Source organism: Bos javanicus, chromosome 5, assembly GCF_032452875.1.
Source record: "Bos javanicus breed banteng chromosome 5, ARS-OSU_banteng_1.0, whole genome shotgun sequence".
NCBI lineage: Eukaryota > Metazoa > Chordata > Mammalia > Artiodactyla > Bovidae > Bos > Bos javanicus.
The window spans coordinates 60,767,392-60,791,588 of NC_083872.1; the positions used below are offsets into that span (position 1 = coordinate 60,767,392).

The following is a 24,197-nucleotide window of genomic DNA, read 5'->3' on the forward strand; positions in this document are numbered from 1 at the left end:
ATCACATGCCCTCATGTGTTACTCTCCCAAACCGATGTGGGCTTGACACATGACTTGCTTTGGCCAACTGGACATTAGCAAATGTGGCACAAAAGGAGCTTGAAAAGCCCTTGTGCTTTCGGTTTTTTTCTCTGGCTGCCCTAAGAGATCAGGTAAAGAAGCCCAGGTGAGCTCACCTGCATGAAAATCATGATGCCTCCAGCTCTTCCGGGCTCCTCAGTGGGAAAGAGAGAGAAAGAATGTCTACCAAATCAATCACATTGTCTAAAGACACTCTGTACTGTGTGAACATTCAGTGACAAAAATCTTACACAAATGTAATTAACTGCAATTTGAATAACCTTTCCCTGGTGAGGTGACATACATTGTTATAAAAATCTAAGAATACAGCAATGACATAAGACAGTAAGACTTAGTTTATTCCACATTTACCTTGAAATTCCCTTGAGGGCACAGTTACAGATCTGTATAGAAAACTCAATAACGAAGGGTCCCAGAGGACCAGCCCTGGCAACCAGCACACCCCACAGCAAAGTGACAAACAGCCATCAAAACACTGGGTTCACTTGCTCCACTGCAACTTGTGGATAAGAATGAATAAACTTCATTCCTGTGTCCACATTTCAGCAAAGAACAGCATCAAGAACCACCTTTCTACAGGTCTACAGGTTCCTCAGCACATTTTGGTTTGTACCTCTCTCTCCACCTTTCCTGTGGACAGGTTGCAATTAGGAAAAACTGCTGTGAAATACATGTTGGACACATTTTAGGCTGTCATCAGGTAGGAAAGCGGGCAAGCATGTCTGCCCTTTCCTTGACCAACTGCAGTGGTTAGAGCCATGGTTTCACTGCACTTGGAAAGTGCTTTGCTCCTGTTTGCACGGAAGGGTGCAGAGTCATAGCCTCAGGGAGTCAAGAAGTCTTTGGATTCATCCTTCATTTGGACAATTAGACTTAAGCCTTCCCAAGAGGTCCTTTATCTTCTTCAGTGGGGAGGGAACAGACTGAGTAACATCCTGAGGCCCATCTGATCTCTGTCAACAGGGCCTTGTTTTAATGATTACCATCACAGAGAGGGGGTTCATTAACTTCTAAACATCAGATTCCTTACCTGTGAAATGAGGAGGCTTCTTAAGCTAGGTTATTACAAGAACATGAACAAAGTACTAACACGTAATAAGGCAGCAATAACACTAACCTCCTACTACAGTTTAAGCATCTGAATCCTTTCTTTGATATGCATAGTGACATCTGATAAATATGAAACAGTTAATTGAGAACCACTCTAATAGCAATCTTTCTATTCATTCCTTAACTCCTTGATGCAGAATCTCTTGTTGACCAATTGACTATTCTTTACTACAATTCAACTAATAAAACAAAAAGCAGCTTGAGAACAAATTATGACTTAAAAAGTATTGTTTACAAAGACATATTAAGGAACATTTATCATATCATGGCTTAGTATAATCCACCAGAGTTAACTAGAACTTGTCAAAGCAAAAACAAAACAACCAAAAACCAAAAACCAAAACAAAAGAAAGATTCACAGAAGTCTAATGTTTTTGGAAAAGAATGCCATCAATCTGTTTCAAGATTTGAGTTCATCTAATGTCCAGAGTCAAACATCCACACAATTGTGGTTACTCTTCTCACCCTTAGGAATGAGTGACCTGTAGATATTGTAAGAAATAATTAAAGTGCTATAACCTGGAAACACTGTTTACATCTCTAACTCAGGTCAACAAGAACACACTAAATTTAGTAAATGTAATATTATCACCAGCCTAACCAGAACAGGTATTATAAGACCCAAACTATATAATAGATTGATCCGCCTGAGAAAGTTCTCAGGTCTCTCCTTCAGCATAGTACTATTTGCTATAAAATTAAGTACTATCTAATCTTCTAATTCATGACAAAAAGCATTAAAGATCCTCAGACTCTGGGATCTTGGTAGATTTCTTGTGCAGAAATTCCAGTGAAAATGCTGTTGGAGAAACAGGTCTTGATTCCGGAATATGCTCCATTCTGTATTTTTCAATGTATGGTGCAGCTACTTCCCAAACCTGAGATGCAAGGACAGAGCAAAGTATTGACAACATTGTTTTCACATGCATAAACAACTTCATCTGAAGTCAAAGCATTATCTCTACCTGACTAGATACATAGCAACTGTTTGCTCGCTTTTATCATAAGCCATTTGACACTTGACCTGTCAATTCGTTTTTGGTTGCTTTAACAGCTTTTAAAATACAAAGTTCAGAATGTTTCTAAAGTGACATTAAGGTTTTCAGCTGTTTGCTCTTCTAAAGCAAAACAAGCCAGTGAACAAACAAAACCTAGAGGATTCAGTATGGGTGGAATTAAGGAAAGTTACCCAAGGGTGGAACTGTGTTTTCTGAGGCAAGCCTTCAATGATAAAAGGCAGTGGATCTCCTCTTTGCCCCAGTTCTGCACCAGTGCACTCTGTTCTTTGGACCCTTGTTCCTCAGAGCATGGCCCCTGCACCAGCAGCATCACCTGGGACGAGTCAGAATGTCAGCCCTACTGCAGACCTGCTGAATCTGAATCTGCATCTTAACAAGGTCCCTGGGAAAACCACGTGCTCTTTACAGTTCAAGAAGCACAGCTTCATAGCCTTGTTCAGGGTTTACCCCCACCGGCCAACCTATTCCCTTTCAAGCATAACACCTTCTCAAATGAAGATCCAGTTTTTAGTTTATATTATAGCTGCTTTTTATTCGGTTGCCCCTGATAGGAAAGGAGCATTTCCTATTTGTCTGTATTACCTTAGAAAATGTATTCCTTCGAAAGCAACCCTAGGGACTGTAGCCCTCCAGGCTCCTCTGTCCATGGAATTTCCAGGCAAGAATACTGGAATGAGATGCCATTTCCTTCTCCAGTTTCAAAAGCTAACCTCCTTGAAAAGATATCTGCACTTCCAAGTTCACTCACGTGTTATTTACAATAGCCAAGGCAAGGAAGCAACCTAAGTGTTCACCATCAAATGAATGGATAAAAAACTGTGATACACACACACACACACACACACACACAGGGGAATATTATTCAGCCATAAGAAGTAAGGAGCTGTTGCCATTTGCAACAACACAGATGGACCTTGAGGTCATCATAAGTGAAATGTCAGACAAATATATGATCTCACTTGTATTTGGAATCTAAAATAAAATAAAATAGCTCATAGATACAGAGAAGAGGTTGGTGATTGCCAGAAGCAGAGGGTGGAGGAGTGGGTAAGGAAATGATTTGACAGTAGTCAGAAGGTACAAACTTCTGCTTATAAAATCAATAAATCCTGGAGATGCAATGTACAGCTTGGTGACTATAGTTAATAATACTGTATTGTATATTTGGAATTTGCTAAAAGAACAGATCTTAAAAAGTTCCTATCACAAGAAAAAAATAACTGTGTGGTAATATTAAAAGACGCTTACTACTTGGAAGAAAAGTTATGACCAACCTAGATAGCATATTGAAAAGCAGAGACATTACTTTACCAACAAAGGTCCATCTAGTCAAGGCTATGGTTTTTCCAGTGGTCATGTATGGATGTGAGAGTTGGACCGTGAAGAAAGCTGAGTGCAGAAGAATTGATGCTTTTGAACTGTGGTGTTGGAGAAGACTCTTAGGAGTCCCTTGGACTGCAAGGAGATCCAACCAGTCCATCCTAAAGGAGATCAGTCCTGGGATTTCTTTGGAAGGAATGATGCTAAAGCTGAAACTCCAGTACTTTGGCCACCTCATGTGAAGAGTTGACTCATTGGAAAAGACTCTGATGTTGGGAGGGATTGGGGGCAGGAGGAGAAGGGGATGACAGAAGATGAGATGGCTGGATGGCATCACCGACTTGATGGACATGAGTCTGAGTGAACTCTAGGAGTTGGTGATAGACAGGGAGGCCTGCTGCTACTGCTGCTGCTAAGTTGCTTCAGTCGTGTCCGACCCTGTGCGACACCATAGATGGCAGCCCATCAGGCTCCCCCGTCCCTGGGATTCTCCAGGCAAGAACACTGGAGTGAGTTGCCAGTTCCTTCTCCAATGCATGAAAGTGAAAAGTGAAAGTGAAGTCGCTCAGTCGTTTCCGACTCTTAGCGACCCCATGAACTGCAGCCCACCAGGCTCCTCTGTCCATGGGATTTTCCAGGCAAGAGTACTAGAGTGCGGTGCCATCGCCTTTCCGAGACAGGGAGGCCTGGCATGCTGCAATTCATGGGGTCGCAAAGAGTCAGACACGACTGAGGGACTGAACTGAACTGAACTGAATGGAGGTTAACTAACTGTAATAACCATTTTGCAATGTATAGAGAGATCAAAACATGTTGTACACTAATATAATGACATATGTCAAGCATATTTCAATTGAAAAAAGGCTGAGCTCTCGCCTACCTCTCTTCTAGCACCAAAGCTGGCAGCCAAGCAAGGGAATTCCCCCTCAAAGGGTATGGGGAACACTTACAAATGACAGGAGTGAAGGTCAAATGAAAAAATTGTTCTCAAGAGCAGGGCAATAGTTCCAAAGGAAGTCAAGCAACTCTAAGGGACATGATAGCTACAAATTACTGCAGAAGGTTTAAAGAACTTTTAAAAATATATTTTAAAAATAAGTCTGCATTCTAGGCATCTGTCTCAATTAGACAAGTCTGTAGTCAATGGAACCAGAGGGAAGAAGCAGTAAAGAGAACCCGTATCTCACCCAGCCTGATGGGGAGGACACACCAGCGCAGGAGGTAGACCCAGAGCCCTTTGAATAAAAACTCGGGAAGTTTGTTTTCCCTTCAGGTCTGTGCAGTTGCTGGACCAGGTGGGGGCAGCATTACAGAAAAAGAGTGTGCTTTTGAATAAAAGAGAACCTTCTTGGTGAGGAGGAATCTATGAACTTTTATCTTATTTTCTCCCCATGAATACTTGTCCCAAAATTCTATTTAAAATTCATTTCAGCTCCTAATCCTTAGACAGTCAATGTTTGGATGCAACATGGGGCACTTGTGAGTTTGTCAAATAGCTTCTTAGTGGCCTTAAAAGTTGCACGAGTACCTTTTGGTTCACTTCCAAGAAACAGCCAGGAAACAGAAGAATAAGAGAATGTTTCTCTACTCCCCACCCCCACCCTGCTTCCCCTTGTGGTGGGGTGATTTAGTCACAAAGTCATCTCTGACTCTTGTAACCCCATGGACTGTAGCCCACCAGGCTCCTCTGTCCACGGGATTTCCAGGCAAGAATACTGGCATGGGTGGCCATTTCCTTCTCCAGGAGAATCTTCCCAACCCAGGGACTGAACATGGGTCTCCTGTATTGCAGGTGGATTCTTTACCAACTGAGCCACCAGGGAAGCCCTGCTCCCTCTTAAAGACCCCAAACTAAAAAACAAGGCAGGCAGCCCACTTACCTTCTGCTCTACGAGCAGCCTGTGCGCTGCCTCGATGTCTGGGGCCATGAAGCGATCTTTTATCCAGGGCCTGCAGAGAAAGCACGTCACACCGTCAGCCAACGTTAACCACTGCCAGGGTCCACAGTTCTGAAGTGGTGTCACTTTCCAGGGATCTGTTTGGTTTTACCTCACAACAGAGCGCACCAGGTCATAGACCTTCTCCAGTGGAGTGGTGGTTTTCAAGGGGCGGAGGAACTCTATGCCCTGGCAGGCTGCAAGAAGCTCGATGGCCAACACTGAAACAAGGACAGGGGATGGCTGGTTAGACTGTGACTCCAAGCTTGAGGGGTATAAACCCCACGCAAGCTGCCAGCCAACTAAAGGATAGTTGGTTTTCAGTCTATCGGTAGAATGACGCTGCCTTGGTATTTGTATACCATTTTAAATCTACTTTTCTAACCCCTCGGCTGCATCTTTAATGCTGAGAAGCGGAGGACTACCCAGGTAAATCAGCTTTCTCCTTCTCCCTTCAGCTGATCAAGATGGATAACCTCTGTTTCCTATTTCCACCCTTGTGTAAATTTCCATTTGTCTTCAGTCTTGCTGTTCCCTATGGCCTGAAATACCTGGCACATACACCATCATCAAAAGACTGAAGGAGTCAGTGAATGAGCAGATAAGTCTTTGGTTGCCACGGAACTGTTTCTCTAATGTCTATTTTAAACCTTCAATTTCAAAGGCTCCCAACAAGACCACATAGAGAGGATGAGAGAGTGATGGATAAAGGGTGCAAGGTTTCTTTCTGGAATGATGAAAATGTTATAATGTTGACTGTGGTGTCGACTCACAACTCTGAGTATATTCACAACTCTACTAAAACCCACTGGAAAAAAAATAAATAAATAAAACCCACTGAATTGTACAAGTTAGATGTGTGAATTGTATAGTATATGAATTATACCTCAATAGAACTGTTGCCTGCCCCCCCAAAAAGGATACTCAACTCTCTTACATTTATCTTAAGATAATGCTATTTTGTCAGCCAATTGCTTCCAGTACAGTTGCAAAGATTGAGGAATTTAGAGAACAATGCCTAAAGGAAGGCAGTTTCTCTTTAAGAAACAAACAAGCAGTGATTAAGAAGGCTGGAATACTTTGACCCAACATTGCCCCACCTGTGAACTATCTTTGCCAAAAAATGCTGGAGCTAAATCTTGTCAAGTCTTTAGGACCAACTGCAACCCACAAGAAACAGGACAGACCAAACATACCACCACAAGCACGCTCACAGGTAAATCAAGAATGTCAGTCTCTCAGAAAACTAAGCTGGTTTTCAAACTAGTCAATGACATGAATTTTTTTTTAAAAAGGGGGAGTAAATGAAAAGAAGCTTAAAACCTTGACCACTAAATTTAAAGAGTGGGTCTTGAATCTTGGTTTGAACAAACACTGGAAAGACACTGAAATAATTGGGAAAATTTGAATACGTACTCGATGATACCAAGACTTATTGTTGATTTTTGTTGGATGTGATAATGGCAGTGGGTAAGAAAGCAAACGTTTGTACTTGAGAGAGAAAGTGTGCAGGAAGAAAACGTGATGACAGGGATCTGCTTGAAAATGATTGAGAAATTTTTTTAAGAAATGAAGTATAATGTATTAACTGTTGAATTAGAGTGAGGTGTATATGAAGGTTTATGGTACTATCTCTCCACTTCTGAATGTTTTAAAATTATTTCATTTTTTTTAAAAAGCCAACTGATGAACTGGCTTAGCCAGAAAGTATGGATTCTTAATCTTCAGCCAGCATCAAAATCACCTATAGGGCTTGTTAAGTCCAGATTGTTCTGTTCTCAGAGTTTCTGATGCAGCAAGTCTGGGGCAGGCCCTGGGTTCCCAGGTGATACTGATGTCCTGATGGGGATTCCATTCTGAGGACCAGTGGCATAGAGGTCATCGGTGAGGCCTGCATTCCAGCTGGCTGGGGTTACCTTGCTCCACATGCTCAATGACCCTGAGGGCCTTCCTTGCTGCCCATCCTCCCATGGAGACGTGATCCTCCGTGGCAGCGCTGGTGGAGAGAGAATCCACAGACGAGGGGTGGCACAGAGCCTTGTTCTCAGAAACTGCAAGAGGCCAGAAACTAAGTTAGGAACGTATTTTTGTTCCTAATAGAAAAATGTGCCAATGACACATGGCTCCCCAAAGTGCTCCTCAGTGCGGGATACCCTCTCCAGGAGTTCATGGTCATTATCAAAGAACTAGATGTTCCAAAGTTACTTTGGGAAAAGGAAGTCATGTGGGTTTCCCACCCCCGCCCCAAAGTAAGAAGGACTCTTAAAATTGTAGGGAGTTCTGAGATGGGACTGGGAAGGGAACCCTCATATTACAAAGCAAAGCTGAAAACACTGCAAGCATTTGGCATGCCAGGGAGACTAAGGGGAAAAGGAAGTGATGGTCATTTCCAGGACTTGGAGGAGAATCTGGTTATGACAGCAGATGAGGTGGGATGGCATTTGCAGGTTGAGGCTGGACCCACAGACCTTGAGCAAGAAGATTTAAAATTGAAACTGTCCAATGATGACATAGTGGATGTACTCAGTTTAAGCAAGGGCTCGATGACAGCTGGGGATGTCTTGGAGATGTGGGGGGACGTCTAGAGTTGGGCCTAGGTTGCTGTCTTTCAAACTTTATTGCGTGTGAGTCACTCAGCCTTGTTAAAGTGCGAATGTTGCGTTTCAGGTGGGGCCTGAATCTGCTGTTCTAACAAATTCCCAGGTGATGGCTGTATTTTTGGCCAGGGGACTATAACTTAAGCACCAAGGACCTAGAATACAGAGTTCCTTCTCCCCAACTTCAGAAGCCAGGAAATGTCCAAGTCAAGAGTTTTTCCCCCACTTTTCTTTTTGACCTATGAGAGCAGCTTTGTGTTCTTTTCTATGCTATGGGGTATCCAGGGATAATCCAGTACAAACTACGGTGATTCACTCATCCTATTTTGCCCAGAACTTTCAGGTTTCAGCACTGCAATATGAATCACCTGGTTTGGTGGCGCTTGTTTAGAAAGGTAACTTACAAGTGGCCAGAAAAAAAAAAAAAAAAGAAAACCACTAGTTTAATTATAATGAGAGCAAGCCAAGCAACTTCAAACAGCTAAGGCAGCGAAACACATTCAAAGGAGACGCCCCAACTTCACAACATTCTCTAAAAATCAATGACCACCCCACCATGCTAATGTGGGGCTTCCCAGGTGGCACTAGTGGTAAAGAACCTGCCTGCCAATGCAGGATACATAAGAGATGAAGGTTCAATCCCCAGATCAGGAAGATTCCCTAGAGAATGGCATAGCAACCCACCCCAGTGTACTTGCCTGGAGAATCCCATGGACAGAAAAGCCTGGCAGGCTGCAGTCCATAGGGTCTCAAAGAGTTGGCCATGGCCGAAGCGACTTAGCATGCATGCGTGTTAATATGAAAGGTCACTGCCTTTTAAAGGGATTTTTTTAGTAAGGAAGTAAGTGAGCGGATAGAAGATACTGGACAGAAGATGAATTCAGTGGCTCTTTGTTAGCTGTGTTGAGTCTAAGTGTGAGACTTAACTGAAAAAGTGGTGAGGAATAATAGTAACTACTAATATTTAGTGCTTACGGTATGCCAGATATAGTTCCAAGGCTTTCTATGCATTAATTCATTTACTCCTCAGAACAGCCCTATTAGGTAGGTTTTTCACCCCCATTTTACACAGGAGTAAACTAAGGGTCAACAGGATTAAGAGACTTGCTCCATATCAAATTGCTGATAAATGGGTGGAGACAGGATTCAGACCCAGAGGCTATGCTCTTACTGAACTGCCATGCTGGGTAGCCCCGTTGGGTAGGCTTGCCAAAAAAATTGCAGATGCTTAGTTAAATTTGAATTTCAGATAAAAAAATAATTTTTATTAACAAATAATGTGCTGAATAATTCAAATTTAACTTCAATAAATTTATATTAGTGCATCCTGCATTTCTGTTTGTTAAATTTGGCAACGATATTATAGGATTAAGTATTGATCAAAATGAAATCCTCATTAATTGAAGTCTGAGCATAGATTTGGGAGCCAAAATTCGTGGGTTTGAACTCTGCCTTATTTCTTAGTAGCTGTGCAATATTGGGTACGTTCTTTACCTTCTTGGATCTTCAAATATCCATCTGTGAAAGAGGAAATAATAGTACCTGCCTCTTGGTATTGTTTGACAATTAAGGGAGTAAATATAAGTAAAGCCCTTTGTGCCAGGTCCTGTTCTGATGTTATTTCTCTGTCCCTTACAGTCTTGAATCAGAAGTCTGCTATTTTCCAGCTCAGTTTTCATAGAGGGCATCTTGTTTCTTATAAGCATTTTTGTGTGTTTAATCACATCCTTATGTTTTTAGTGAAAGATTCACCAGTAGCTATAATCATCTTTGTCTTTTTCCTTCTGATATTCTTCAACTTGAGATTAGGGGAAAAGCCACAAAAAGGAAGTTCACATGTGATGTCACATTGCTTCCTACAGAGAAATCATGAAAACCTCCCTATTTACAACCTCATTAGTGTATTATTACACTTCAGTATAATGTTGCTTAGGTTTTATTTTATATTTTTTCTTGAAACATGCTTTTGTATTGAGAGAGGTAGGATGCACATAGAGGTGGTGGAAAAGTTAGATCTCATTCAAAGACAGAATGTGATACTTTTAGGTAAAATGGAAAGACCCATAAATGGATGGACTTGAATTCTGGTCAAAAGGCAGGGTCCTTACCCAGGGCTGCAGCAGTGCAGTGGGCTATCATGAATCCAGAATTCAGACCACCTTCAGCCACCAGGAAGGCAGGCAGCTCGCTGAGGGAGGGGTTGCAGAGCCTTTCAATTCTTCTTTCACTAATTGAGGCAAGTTCATGGACACCAATGGCCAAATAGTCCAGGGCCTGAAAGAGTGTCTCAATTAGGTTGGCCTATACTGGGATAGGGGCTTCCCAGGTGGCGCTAGTGGTAAAGAAGCTGCTGCCAATACAGGAGACATAAGAGATGCAGGTTTGATTCCTGGTCGGGAAGATCCCCAGATGAAGGAAATGGCAACCCACCCAGTATTCTTGGCTGGAGAATTCCATGGACAGAGGAGCCTGGCAGGGTACAGTCCATGGGGTCGCAAAGAGTTGGACGTGACTGAGGGAGTGACTAATGCTTTCACGCATGATGGGATATGCTTTCAGGGTCAGGTCAGGAGCAATTCTAAAAAGCTTACTTTGGCTGGATATTCACCATGGAAGTTTCCTCCAGAAATAGTCTCTCCCCTGCTGGCAAAGACCATCTTTCAAAATCGGTTAAGGCTTCTGCATAACACTTGCTGAAAACTTGGAGCATAAGTCTCTCCCTAATCGCTCATTTTTAACATTGAGGTGGCAGCCCTTGTAAAAAGGCAGGGTGGAGAGAAGGAGAGTCTTTGCACAAGTAGGTGTTGACATACAGGGATACAAAGGTACACGAAACAAAACAGAACCCAGCCTGAAGTAAGCATGTCGGAGAAGCCACACTGAACAGGTCTAGTGAGAAGCCTCACACAACTGCTGTCTGCTAGCCCGGGCTGTGCACGGCTCTCAGGGCTGCTCATCAGTACTTTCTCCAATGTTAAGAACTGAGGCAGACGTGAGGGAGACGAAATAGATTCCTAAGGGGTTGGATGGTCTTTAAAGGCAGTACTGATTCTGTGATGACTTTGCCAGTATGACTCCTGACTGCTCACATCAAATTATAAGGAACTAAGTCAACACAGAACATTTTGTAGCAAAAACAAGGTGGCGGTGAGAAACCCATACTGTGAAGGAAAGGAGCGCTCCATCCTTAAGAGATGGAGGCATCCTTCCTCTTCTCTGTACAAACATGGGAACACTGATTTGAGTAAAGTAGCACTAGTGGTAAAGAACCGGCCTTCCAATGCAGGAGACATAAGACATGTGGCTTCTTCGTGGGTCAGGAAGATCCCCTGGAGGAGGGCATGGCAACCCTCTCCGGTATTCTTGCCTGGAGAATCCCATGGACAGCCTCGTGGGCTATAATCCATTGGGTCGCAAAGAGTCAGACACAACTGAAGTGACTTAGCACTCACTCACCACATCAGAAATAAACTCAGGATGGGGAAAGTCATAACTCTGATCAATACTTAGGTAAATGTTAAAAGGCTTCTGTGTAGTACACCAAAGTATCACTGAACCCCAGAAAGGCTTCTATAAATGCCATGGTACTCAGGGTTGCCACAATCACACTTGTGATATAGGTCTTCATCCTTCTACCAACAACCTCAGCAATGGATTTTAGGGCAAATGCCTTCGTGAAACCCTTCAGCTGATGCTGGAAATATCCCCTTTAATCTTTCATCCATCAGTTTTGGAAGCACAGCCTGTTAGACTCCAAACCTGAGGCAAGATTCACAGACCTGTTTCTGCCACTTATCAGCTCAGATCTACAGCTGATAGAGGCATTTAACCTCAGGGCCCAGGCATTTAGTCTATGAAATGGAGAACCAGAGTGGTTATACAATTTTAAGATCTTCGTCAGATTTTAAAATTACCATCTGAAATTCTGTAATTACAGCTTAGTAAGCAGTTAAAAGATACAGGGTTATCTGTTGCACTGTTAATTTCCGTGGTTATGATGTTCTTCACAAATGCTATTGTGTCATTCACCACACCATGGACCTAAAAGACAATATCAGATGAGTTAATTCATGGAAGACACTGAGTCTGGTGCCTGTCACATAGTCTGATATTCTTATTAGAACAGTAAGAACATTTAAACTGGAATTTATTCTTACTGTAGAGCTCATATGTCAATCATTCCCCACAGACATTTTTCAGTCTAGCTGAGCTAGAACCGAACTTGCTGAGAAGAAGGAAAAGAGCATAAAATGAAATGAAAATAAAAAATTAAGTTTCATTAAATCATGTTCATTTAATTTATTCTATGGAGGATTCTTTAGTACACTATGGCTTGGAACTTGGTACAGCCTGAAATACTGTCTCACTCTTGAGATGAGGTTAGCTCCTTATCCTAGTAATTTCTATTTGCAAATGAATTATAACATCTGCAATACACATTGCCTCACTACAGTTTAAAGTTAAGACTCACAGGTTCATTTACAATGGTTTATGTCTGCCTGTTAAGTGCAGATAGATCTAATCATGGATATGCCCTCGAATTGTGGTTGGATTTTCCGATATATCCCTGGCAGTTCTAATAGGGAGAACCAGTAAAACTCCATTGACTGGTTAGGATGATATTATTAATAAGAATTTTTTAGAATTTTTTAAACTTAGGGCACTAAACCTAAACAACAAGCTGTCTGTTGAACTTCTCTACAGGGGGGTTGAGCAAAGCAATTCAAAGGGAAACAAGCAACTTACCATAGAGAACAGAAACTTCATAATAATTGGACAAATGGGGGTATATATGATATACATCATTTTTAATAGAGGCCGTAAAGAAATCTGGATTACCATTAACATTACACAACTTCCTGACACCTTCCTCTCTTTCTATCGCTATCTCAAATTGGGAGAAAGAAGAGAGACTTGTCGGGTTTTTGTCTACCTGTGGACAGCAGCGCAAGGTGTATGCATCTTGAACACGATCGCAGAACCTGTGACTTTCTATGGAAAAGGTAGAGGGGATGGCAAGGGGCATGTTAGCAATTCTTTGCAATTATTTTCAAAAGCAAATAAGTTCAAGTAGGCATGCCCAGACCTGCTATTTCAGATGGGTGGTGATCCGAGTCCAAGAGGGACCGAAACCGAAAAGCAACTTCAACTTGCCCACGATGAGGGCGAACAGCGTGAATGTCTAGAATTGATGAAGGAGGAAAAGTCTGAGCAGTTCTTACATTGAGTGAACTACCATCACTGGCACAGGACCGTCCACTGTGCTGACCTGGTCCTGAAAAGCCCCAGGGCTCCTTAACCATTGCTCAGAATTAGAAACTTAACTCCAAAAGCAAGATTTTCTATATTGACTTTATTCTTTCTACTTTAAAAATCTGAATGCAAACTATGAGTTGAGCCCATAGGGAACTCAACTCAAGACACTGGCCCTACCCTGAAAAGATTTAGGCTCATAACAGAAGGGAGCTCAGTGGCCTAGTTTAATTAAGTCATTTTTAGGCAGGTTTTTTTTTTTTTTTTTTGGTCCTTCTACATATAAGAGTGGAGAGTCCTTCAAAGTCTAGAAAAGCTATCACTTGTACAATTTTTCTCTCCCAATTTTCTAATGGGCACTAGCTGTAATTCCACGCCAATTCTCAAATCCTGCCAACAGATCCTTAAGACAACAAGTAGTTTGATGGGAATCAGAGCTGGTGGTCTGGGGCAGGTCACGTAACTCTCTGGGTCAACATTTGTCTGTGAAACGTGGTTGTTTCAAGGATCAAGTGTGGCATAACTGAGATGAAACTGCAGCAGTCCTGCAAATCCACAGGCACTTGGATTTTCTTCTTCCCCACCATCTACCCCCGCCACCCCCATGTCCAAAGACCTTGACCATCCCATCCCACCCCCCACCCAGCTCTGGCTGAATGAATAGCAAACAAACAGCAGAACCATGCTGACCAGTATCGAAGGCTTTGGTGGTGCCCTTGAGAACCTCGAGGGTCAAGGCCGCCACTATGTCAGCTTGCCGAGCGATGGCACTGGCTCTCTCCACAGCCTCACAGCCGAGGGAGGTGATCATCTGTGTCCCATTGATGAGTGCCAGACCCTTCAGGTGATGCAAGAGACATTTCCTAATGCTTTTTGTTGTAATAAGCACTGCTTTCGCTTTCCTATGATGAAAATTTGCCTTCAGCTGAATGATGTTGATTCATGGTTTCTAAAGTGCAGGGCAGTGATGCTTGTTTAACTACTCAAGGATGAGTGTCATCATATAAAATTTGGCAAATGGAATAGCTTTGAATAGTTTCCCTGTCATGAAGCAGCAGAGAAGTTCCAATGTAGACGGCATATAAAACCTTTAGCTCTTCATTATGCTATATTTCAAGTTCTCATCATTACAGATAAGACACCTTGAAAAATTTCTGATCTGAGGCTCTTAACTTAGAGCATCCTAAGTGATGTTGGTTTACAGTATCATTCAGGGATCCTTAGAGATCCTGATTAGAAGTTTAAGTTCTCCTGTAAAAGAATCCCTGAGCATCTCTGCACTGGAGAGGCTTTTCAGTAAATAAGGGAGAGCCCTTTCTTCAGTGACCAACTTAAGCAACTGCTGCTGCTGCTAAGTCACTTCAGTTGTGTCCGAATCTGTGCCACCCCATAGACGGCAGCCCACCAGGCTCCCCTGTCCCTGGGATTCTCCAGGCAAGAACACTGGAGTGGGTTGCCATTTCCTTCTCCAATGCATGAAAGTGATAAGTGAAACTGAAGTCGCTCAGTCATGTCTGACTCTTAGCGACTCCATGGAGTGCAGCCTACCAGGCTCCTCCATCCATGGGATTTTCCAGGCAAGAGTACTGGAGTGGGATGCCATTGCCTTCTCCGAACTTAAGCAAACATGGATGCTATGTTTAAGAAACCAGGGAGGCTGATATTGAGACTAAAAGTAGTGCATAATGATTTGTTAAAAGGAACAACTTTTCCTTGAGTCTCTTACCTCTTTTGGTTTCAAAACAATTGGCTTCAATCCATGAGCTGCGAGGACCTGTAGAATGATTTAAACAGTGAAAATGGGTATCAAATGAAATACCAGCATATTTCTAATTTCATGTAGAATCTAATAAAAGTAAGCTCAAAGGTCTGTCTTCTAAAAGATTAGACCTACGTAAATTCGCTCTGTTCATCTTCGCTGATCTATTCTCTAGTTCTTTTCTTTAGTCTGCAAGCAGACTTAGCTTTCGAATAACTTTTGTACCTAAAATTGTCAGAGGCTAGTGTATACAAAATCAATCCTGAATATTGGGTTCTAGGCCCTTTGCATTCAGTTTGCACTTTAGTGATTCACTTTTTTTTTTTTTTAACTGCTGCTTCTGAGCACATGTGCACATCCAGATGCAGATGCTCCAAGGCTGGGCTGCTAACTCTGCCCACATTCCCTGGCCTCTAGAGCTTGGCCTAAAGTCCTCCACCCTCATCCTACTTATCTTAACACCAGCAGAACCTCACGCTATCAGAGCAGGGCTTCTCACTTGTATGGCATATGTGTGACCACCAGTGAAGAGCGGAGTGTATGGCCTAAGAGATAGACACAAAATCCTCAGAGGAAATGGGCAGAATTATCTTCCTCTGAAATAAAAGAAGTGAAAGCAGTCACTAGGTTAAGATTCTTCTGGGGAAGGAGCAGCAGGAAAGAAGGAAGACAGAGGTAGCACAATCATTTTCACAGCTTATTAAAATACCAGTCACATGTCTAATTCTGTCCTGGATGTGGGTCTGAGGGTAGGAAAAATGGAGACAGACAAGTTCAAGGGCAAACACAGTCATAGGTTAAATACAGTCTTAGGCAAATACAGTCATAGCACATAGGTTAAGTGCTCCAGGAGGTAGGAAGTGGGTAAGGTCCAGTGGAAAATAGTCACATAAGATGCTGGGGGAGCACAAAGGAGGGGCAAAAGGAACTTGGCAGTGGTGGGGTGTAGGGAAAAGAAGCAGAACAGCAGAGAAGGAAGTTTCTCAGAGGGCTTAGCAGAAACAGGAAAAGAAGGGTGGACATGACTGGCCCCTCCACCTCAGACACAGCACGCTCCAGCTGCAGGGCACCTCTAGCTTCTGTGATGTGCAGTGTTGGTGGGGAAGGATTCGGGTGGCTGGGGGTGTGGCAATATGGCAATAATATGTCAAGACTCTTGTAGGCCACTTTCATTTTAAGCGTTATCCTAAGGACAATGAGAAAAATGACAAGTTTGGGCCAGGACATGGTCAGAATTGCTATGTGAAGGTGGTTGAGGGGGATACTGGACATAGAGAAATAATCAAGATTAGTCTGTAAAGAAGGAAGGTGATCTGGAACTCAAACTCTTAGAAGGACCACCTGTTCTCTTGACTTCTTCCTCCTTGGGCTTCTGTCCCTGGACTCAGTGTTAGAGGACCTCCCAGCAAAAGGTCAGAGATGACACGTCAAACAATTATTTGGGCTGCTCTGACAACCTAGGGACCAAACCCACATCTCCCACATTGCTGGCAATTTCTTTACCATCTGAGCTAGCAGGAAAGCCTCAATGAATGTGTAGATGAATAAAGAAAATTTTAAAGCTTTGTCAAACCCAGGCCCTTCTGACTGACCACCAGGATGACAGCTTGGGTGTGGGGGGATATGGAGTCTCCTTTCCAGGGGCCTTATATCAGGGCCATGATCCACAGCTCTGTACACATTAGACCAGCAACTAGCTAAACCTCCAACAATGTGTGACCTCCTGGATAGGCACTGGGAGTGCATTAGGTGCAGAAGAAGTTCCTGCAGTGAACACTAGCAGCTTTGCCTTTTTACCAAGGTGATCACCAAGGCCAGGAGGCTGACGGTTGTGTAGAGAAGCTAAGAGTATAGCTTAGTTGGACGCCTGTAGTGCACTAAGGGGCTTCCCTCATGGCTCAGGTGGTAAAGAATCTACCTGCGGTGCGGGAGACCGGGGTTCAATCCTTGGGTTGGGAAGATCCCCTAGAGGAGGGCATGGCACCCACTCCAGTATTCTTGTCTGGAGAACCCCCATGGACAGAGGAGCCTGGCGGGTTACAGGCCATGGAGTCACAAAGAGTCAGACACAACTGAATGACTAAGCACGCACACACGCACTGCACTAAGGCTGGGCTCCTGACTCAGTCTATACTTCTAAGCTTCAGTTATCACAACCATAGAGTGGGAATGCTTTGTCATCAGGCTGCTGAAAAGATGAAGTGCTAGAAAACACGGAAGTCTACCTGATGTCCATCCTGGGGAAATGACTGCCACGGAAGCTATTATTAGTCTTACGTATTTAGCATCGGCCCAGCCGCTCTTTGGAGACCACATCTTCCCTTCTCCAATCAGCCCAAGAGCAAGATGAGAGAGTGGGGCAAGGTCTCCACTGGCACCAACAGTTCCTTTCTCTGGAACATATGGCAGGCAGGAGGCTGGGAGAAAAGGAGACACTGGTTACTTCAAGAGTACTTCATTCTAGCCAGCCTCGCTTTGACACTGAGACCAACCTATCCCAAAAGATCTAGTATCACAAATGGCATAGACACCCAGGGAAAGACAGGTAATACTTAAGGGACCTGGCTGAGCTGCTGTAGAAAGAAAGAGGTGAGAGAGAGAAAGAAGATGGGAAAGCAGACCCTCCTGGGAGCAAAGCCTTCTCCATAAGCCACTTTAAGTTTAGACTCTATTCTAAGGACAATGGGAAGGATGACAGGTTTTGGCCAGGACATGCTCAGATGTGCTGTATGAAGAGGTCAGGAGAACGCTATACATAAGGAATTAAGATCAGAATGCCTAGAAGAAAGGTGATTTGAAATATGTATCCCACAATGACCATCTCTTCCCTTCTTCCTTCTCTGCCCCTGGGTCCTCTGCCCCTTTGTTTACTGTTACTGTACATCTTCTAATCTGACCTAGAAATTTCTGGAATATTTAACAATGTATCTTAAAGATGTGATCAGGAACTAGCTGTTGTTCATTGCCACCTTATTTCTAGGAGCAAAAAGTAAAAAATGTGCTATAGAGGAAGCTAAGAGAATTCCATTGAACCAAATGGTGTGTGTAGCCATTAAAACCTATTGGAGACTATTTGAAATCAAGTAAATGTTTATGGACATGAGTTTGAGCAAGCTTCTTGAATTGGTGATGGACAGGAAAGCCTGGTGTGCTGCAGTCCATGGGGTCGCAAAGAGTCAGACATGACTGAGCAACTGAGCTGAACTGAAATGTTTATTACATTAAAAAAGTAATACAGAATTTCCCTGGTGGTCCAGTGGTTAAGAATTTGCCTGCCAATGCAGGGGACATAGGATTGGTCTCTGGTCCAGGAAGATTCCACATGCAACAGAGCAATTAAGCCCATGAGCCCCAACTTCTGAGCCCACGTGCTGCAACTACTGAAGCCAGTGTGCCTAGAGCCTGTGCTCTGCAACAAGAGAAGCCACCACGTCTTCAACAGGGGAAAGCCCGTGCACTGTAACTGGAGAGTAGCCCCCACTCCCTGCAACTAGAAAAAGCCCACTGAAAGCAACCAAGTCCCAATGCCACCAAAAATAAATAAAATTTTAAAATTGTTTTACAAATTGTTGATAAAGTGTACCAGGGTATTAACAGGGGTTCTTTGGGGAAGGTAAAGTCATGGGCAACTTAATCTCTGCTTTTCTGCCTGATTCCTGGTCACCTAGTCAACCAGCTTACCACCACTTCTAAATGCACATGTATTGTTTTAGATGAAATTCCCATTGGTGGTGGTTTAGTCGCTAAGTCGTGTCTGTCTCTTGTCACCCCATGGACTGTAGCCCACCAGGCTCCTCTGTCCATGGGATTTTCCAGGCAAGAATATTGGAGTGGATTGCCATTTCCTTCTCCAGGGGATCTTCCCGACCCAGGATCGAACCCTGGTCTCCTGCATTGCAGGCAGATTCTTTACCGACTGAGCTATGAGGGAACCCCCATTAAAAGGGAAATTCCCATTAATTTACTAAGACAAACAAACAAAAAGGCTATATTTCCAAGGTAAGTTCAGACTACTGATAGCAATTGTTTTTACAACTGCTAAGTGATGTCAGTGGGATGAAGCCGTGCCATCCGTAGGTCAGCTTCCAGGCCATAGTTCACCCTGGGGAATTCTCAGAATTCTAGGACCCAGAGGTGCCTTAGACTCACCCATAAAGCATAGGTGGGTTCACGGCTGAAGCTGGACTATCTGGGATTTTAGGCTTAGAGTCGGGAGTAGAAATAGGTGTTGAAATCACTGCTGGTCTCTTCAGCACAGCCTTATATGCTATAGATTGTTCATTCAAATTACTGTTCACTGTTGGCATTTATAGGTCACTTGTGCCTATAGCATGGGAAATCTCTCACGCCCTTTGTGCTATGTGACTGCCCTGCCCTGCTTCTGCGCCCACTCCTTCACCCTACAGGTCCCTGAGCCTCCACTGACCTAGAATGCTTATCCTTATCTGTGGGAAGGAACAGGCTTGGCCTCCCAAGCATGTCACATCTTGTCTCCACATTGGAATTTTCCCAAGAACAAGCCCCGAAAAGTCGAATTGATTTTTCTCTTATCACTAGACCACTACATGATCACAAGCGAGCCTTTCATCTCTATATTTCTGTTATACCTTTGGAAGAGGCTGAATTTCAGTTATTTTTAAGTCTGGTGATCCCACCACTTGGGGAGCATGAAGAGTTCAGATTCCCAGGCACCAACCAGAAGTACTGAATTGGTCTTTGGGATGGACATCCAGGAATCATCGTGTTTCCCAGATGATCTGAATAACTTCTCTAACCACATTTGAGCATCACTGAATCAAGGGTTCTCTCCAGCTCTGAATTTAAGGCCAGACTTAAGCGGTTTGTTCTGATAGAGAAGGATGAAAGTTGACAGGAGTAAAAGTCTCTGCCCCTGCCCGCCCCCCACCTTCTGCCCCATATAGCTATCTTCCTTCTTGCCAAGCCCACTTCCCACTCATCTTCATTAGTTTATGTCTTATCTCACCAATATCTCACCACCCTGTCAATCAAGTCTGCCTGTGGTACCCACCCAGCCTGCATGGAGGGTCATTTGGGGATCCATTGCATTACCATTAAATACTTCGATAACTTGTTTGAGGGTCTCCAGGGAAATGCCACTGTATCCTTTGGCTAAGACATTGATCCTTAAAGCCAAGAGCATCCGGCATCTCTCAGGGCTTAGTGGTTTTCCAACGCCTACAAAACAGAACTGATGTTATCTCTAAGATAAACAAAATCCTCCTCCTCCCAGCCACCTCCACCTCAAATTGCTCTCCAGGTCTTGGTTCAGGTAGTTGCCCTGCCTTCCCTTCTGATTGTCCCACTTCTTCAAGTCTCATCTTCCAGTCAAATGTGAGACTCCAGTTTTGCCTCCCCAGTTCTCTTCCTTGGAAGCTTCAGTGAGCCTGAGCCCTCCCCAACACCTTTGGAATGGTGTCCAGTCTTCTCATACAACGTCTCTTGCAGTCTGATGGGAGGCAATTCTTGACAGTTTCCCTTCTCACCACATCCAGATCCACTCATCCCTGAGTTCCAGCTGTAATTTTGTCCCCTGACTGCACCACTCTTTGGCATGACTGTATTCATGCTCCTCATCCCAATTCTATCCTTCCGTCTAGCCCATTCCTTTTTCTGGGATTCAGTTGAAAGGATATCATGTCTGATGCTCTTCTTCCCTCCTTGGCAGCAGAAATAGCACCTACTCTTTGGAAGGTGCTAGCTGCTGGTGGCTGATACAGGATGTCTGATACTGTGCTGCATGGTCACCCCCAGGTATCCCTGCAGGGTTCCAGCCCCGCCCCTCCCCTCAGCTCCTCCCACCCCCTGCCCCCTTATGTAAAGCGACATAGTACAGTCTGCCCTTAGCACCTGTAGATTCCTTATCTGTGAATTCAACCGACAACTGAGACTAGTTGAATCATCCAACTTGCAAATGTAGGAACCTAGAGATACTGAGGGCTGACTGCATTTCATTCATCAAATCAAACAAAACCTGGGCGGCACTGGACGTTTGGAATGAGTTACCTGAAGAATGTGAACGTACTAGGTTGAACTGGAGCTCCCTAGAAGAGAAAGTGAAGAAACCCCTCTCAGCTGGGAAAATGAAGGGAAAATAGTCAAATCTTTGGAGGGACAGATTAAGGCATGATAGAGCAATGGAAGAAACCAGCAAGTCTGTATTCTCTACATCAACTCGTGTGTGTTAACCTGAGCCTCACCCTCCTTGTCTGTAAATTGGAGCAAGTATTAATTATTTCCATTGTTGAAAGGAGTCTCTAAGATGAGAGTTTGTGTGTGTTTGGTGGGGAGTGAATCGAATTTATGTGAATGTGTGTGTCTTTGGTGGGGAGTGAATCAAACTTACTCGAGTTTACTGACGGGAATTACAGTTCTGGCAAATTTCCCAAAACCCGTAGTAATGCCGTAAACAACTAGAATAAAAAACAGACATCATACAATTGGACGCAGGCTGCATTTTTTAAGTCTGTAAAAAGAAATATGTAACACAAAGAGAAAAAGATACCAGTTTTTTCTTCCACGATTCTGTCTATGACTTCCCTGGATTTTTGCACCCTCTTTTCAGCAGTGGGGGTAAGCTAGGAAGACATTGGGCAGAGCTGAACATGTTGAAGACTTACATGGGCAGCAAGAAAGGTTAGGACATCATCCCCCTCTATTCAGTATACCTTGATTTTGTAGTGTCCCTTGCCCAAGCTGACCAGGTCCTCTGTGGTCAGACTGTCCCCATCTAAGGCGATGTACTGCACAAAAAGAAGGGGATCTCTGTGAGCATGAACAGCTTAATTGCTCAAACAAAAGAGCAGGGAAGCATCGAGGAGAATCAAGCTGTGGCACTTCAGAGGTTTTATCACTACTATGAAACATGAATATGGTAGTTGAAAAGACAGCTTGCTGAAGAGGAGGTTAAGGAAGAAAAATTAGAAATGGAAAAGCAGGACTTCCATGGTTTTCCAGAGGTTAGGAATCCACCTGCTAATGCAGGGGACAAAGGTTCAATCCCTGGTCTGGGAAGATTCCACTCCCATAGGTCGACTAAATCCACCTGCCACAACTACTAAAGCCCGCGTGCCTAGAGCCATGCTCTGCAGCAAGAGAAGCCACCACAATGAGAAGACCCTGCTCACTGCAACTAGACAAAGCCCTGTGCAGCAATGAAGATCCAGCACAGCCAAAAATAAATAGGTTAAAAATAATAAATGGAAAAGCAAAATGTCTTTCCCTGTTACACAAAGCTGGATAATGCCCTGTCCTCATGGGTTATGTTTTGCTCATGAATTTTGCTAGCCCTCCCCCACTTAAATGAGGAGAGGGAGGGACTTAATTTTCTTAACAGAAAGGAAGTGGTTTGAAACTTACCTTCTCAGGCTCCCGGTATTTGCTGTATCTGAAGTCAGGTAAAGGATAATACTGGGGAATATGGAAAAGCCCCCAGCCCCATCACTGGTGGGAGGGGCCCCCAGAGCAGACCAAGGAGCCTGCAGGAAAGGATACAAGTAAACTCCTTCTGGCTGCGAGGGAATGAAGTCGGGAGACATAGCATCTCCTTCTATAACTGAAACAAGAGTGCAAGAGATACTCTTATGAATCACAACCCAGAATCACATTTGGCATTACCGGTAAACTAAGAAAAGAGCTCTTCAATTACCTTCAAGTTCTATAGAAATGACCGCTTTAAAACAACTTCAGATGCTTTCAGACAGCAAAAAGTCAGAGATGTAAACATGCATGAAAAGGTTTAAGTGAAAGTTCAAGATTCAGTCTCCACTTCCATTTTGTTTTAAATCTTTTGTTTATTTTGTTTTAAATCTATTGTTTCAATATATAATACTTTTAATATTTAGTATTTGCAATGCATTTAATAGATTTAATATTTAAACCTATTTATCTTAGTGTTTGACAGTTTTGTTAAACAAAATTGATTTAACTTGGTTTTAAAATGATGCTACTGGCCTCCTGTCTGGTAGGTTCTTTTGAAGAGCAAAGGGACTTTGAAAATGATCCAGTAAGCAAAGGTCTTTAGCCCTGCAGTCGAGTTCAGATCTAGTTTTTGCTATTAGTAAGTAACTCTCCTCCTTTCTGAGTCTGCTACCTCATTGTAAAAGGTAGATAAGAATACTGCCTTCCTCACAAGGGTGTTTGAGAATTCAAGATGCTCAGGCAGCATGCATTTTCACCAGAGTAGATCCTCTGGAAGAGGGCATGGCAACCCACTCCAGTATTCGTGTCTGGAGAATCCTATGGACAGAGGAAACTGGCGGGCTACAGTCCATGGGGTTGCAAAGAGTCAGACACGACTGAGTGACTGAGCACACACCGCCTATACACAGGAAGGACAGGGACCGTCTCTCCCGACGATGCCCGGCTGCATGCTTTGCGTCCCCTCCCCTCCAGCCACTCACCCACTTCCACGAACTCATTGTCCTCCAGGGCCACGTCCAGTGGGTCCTCATTGTCCAGCAGGCCCAGGCCTTTGCAGCGGCGCACGAGGAAGCGGGCGTCGTCCACCGAGGCGAAGCCACCATTGTCGGGCTTGTTCTTGATGTACCGCCGCACAGCCTCCCGGCCCAGCCAGCCCACCGTGAGCTGCGCGTCCTGGCAGGGCACGGCCAGCCACTCTCCGCGAACGTGCACCGTGTACCTGGGCATGGCTCCTCTGCCTGTGACAGTCACCGTGCGGGCGGGGAGAGCTTTATTGGGAGTCACTGCCGAGGTGTGGTCCACAGACCTAGGATGGACTTTCAAACACGCCCCCCTCCTTTCTCTGACTCATTCCCACAGGGGATAAATATTTATTGAGGGCCCCACGGTGTCCATTTGAGTTTTTGCCACTGAGCGAGGAGCAAGAGTGAGGGTTGCCGCTGCCGGCTACCTGCCCTCCACGTCTGCTACCAGACAGGCCTGCGGTCTCCAGCCTGGGGGTCCTGGCACCTGTGGGCCCTGCTGCTGACCTCTCTCTGCAGGGGCTCTGATTCCTCCCTCCCCTGGTTTCTGTCTGTGTCCCTTCATTGCCGGCCGCTTATAAACACCATGTTCCTGTGTTTATCTGGAATTACTCAACTGTAAAATGCTCTCCACACCAGGAAGTGTGGCAATCCTCATC

General features: G+C 44.0%; 1 protein-coding gene across 2 annotated transcripts; it reads right to left on the bottom strand.

The window, feature by feature from the left end:
• Positions 1 to 398: 398 nt before the first annotated feature.
• On the bottom strand, positions 399 to 24,197 carry HAL (histidine ammonia-lyase). 2 transcript variants are annotated; one of them, XM_061416966.1, is made up of 20 exons: positions 23,497 to 24,196; positions 22,589 to 22,649; positions 22,454 to 22,481; positions 21,763 to 21,837; positions 21,600 to 21,672; positions 21,441 to 21,507; positions 21,101 to 21,138; positions 20,147 to 20,272; positions 17,354 to 17,493; positions 15,044 to 15,091; positions 14,008 to 14,155; positions 13,151 to 13,246; positions 12,998 to 13,056; positions 12,025 to 12,105; positions 10,656 to 10,721; positions 10,173 to 10,338; positions 7,384 to 7,518; positions 5,580 to 5,688; positions 5,411 to 5,480; positions 399 to 2,069 (listed from the first exon to the last, which is right to left on the bottom strand). In XM_061416966.1, exons 1-20 carry the CDS (start codon positions 23,741 to 23,743, stop codon positions 1,929 to 1,931), a joined length of 1,974 nt encoding a protein of 657 aa, XP_061272950.1. In that variant the 5' UTR covers positions 23,744 to 24,196; the 3' UTR covers positions 399 to 1,928. The 2 variants fall into 2 exon arrangements, with proteins under 2 accessions (XP_061272950.1, XP_061272949.1); XM_061416965.1 differs by having other exon boundaries at positions 399 to 5,480; positions 23,497 to 24,197.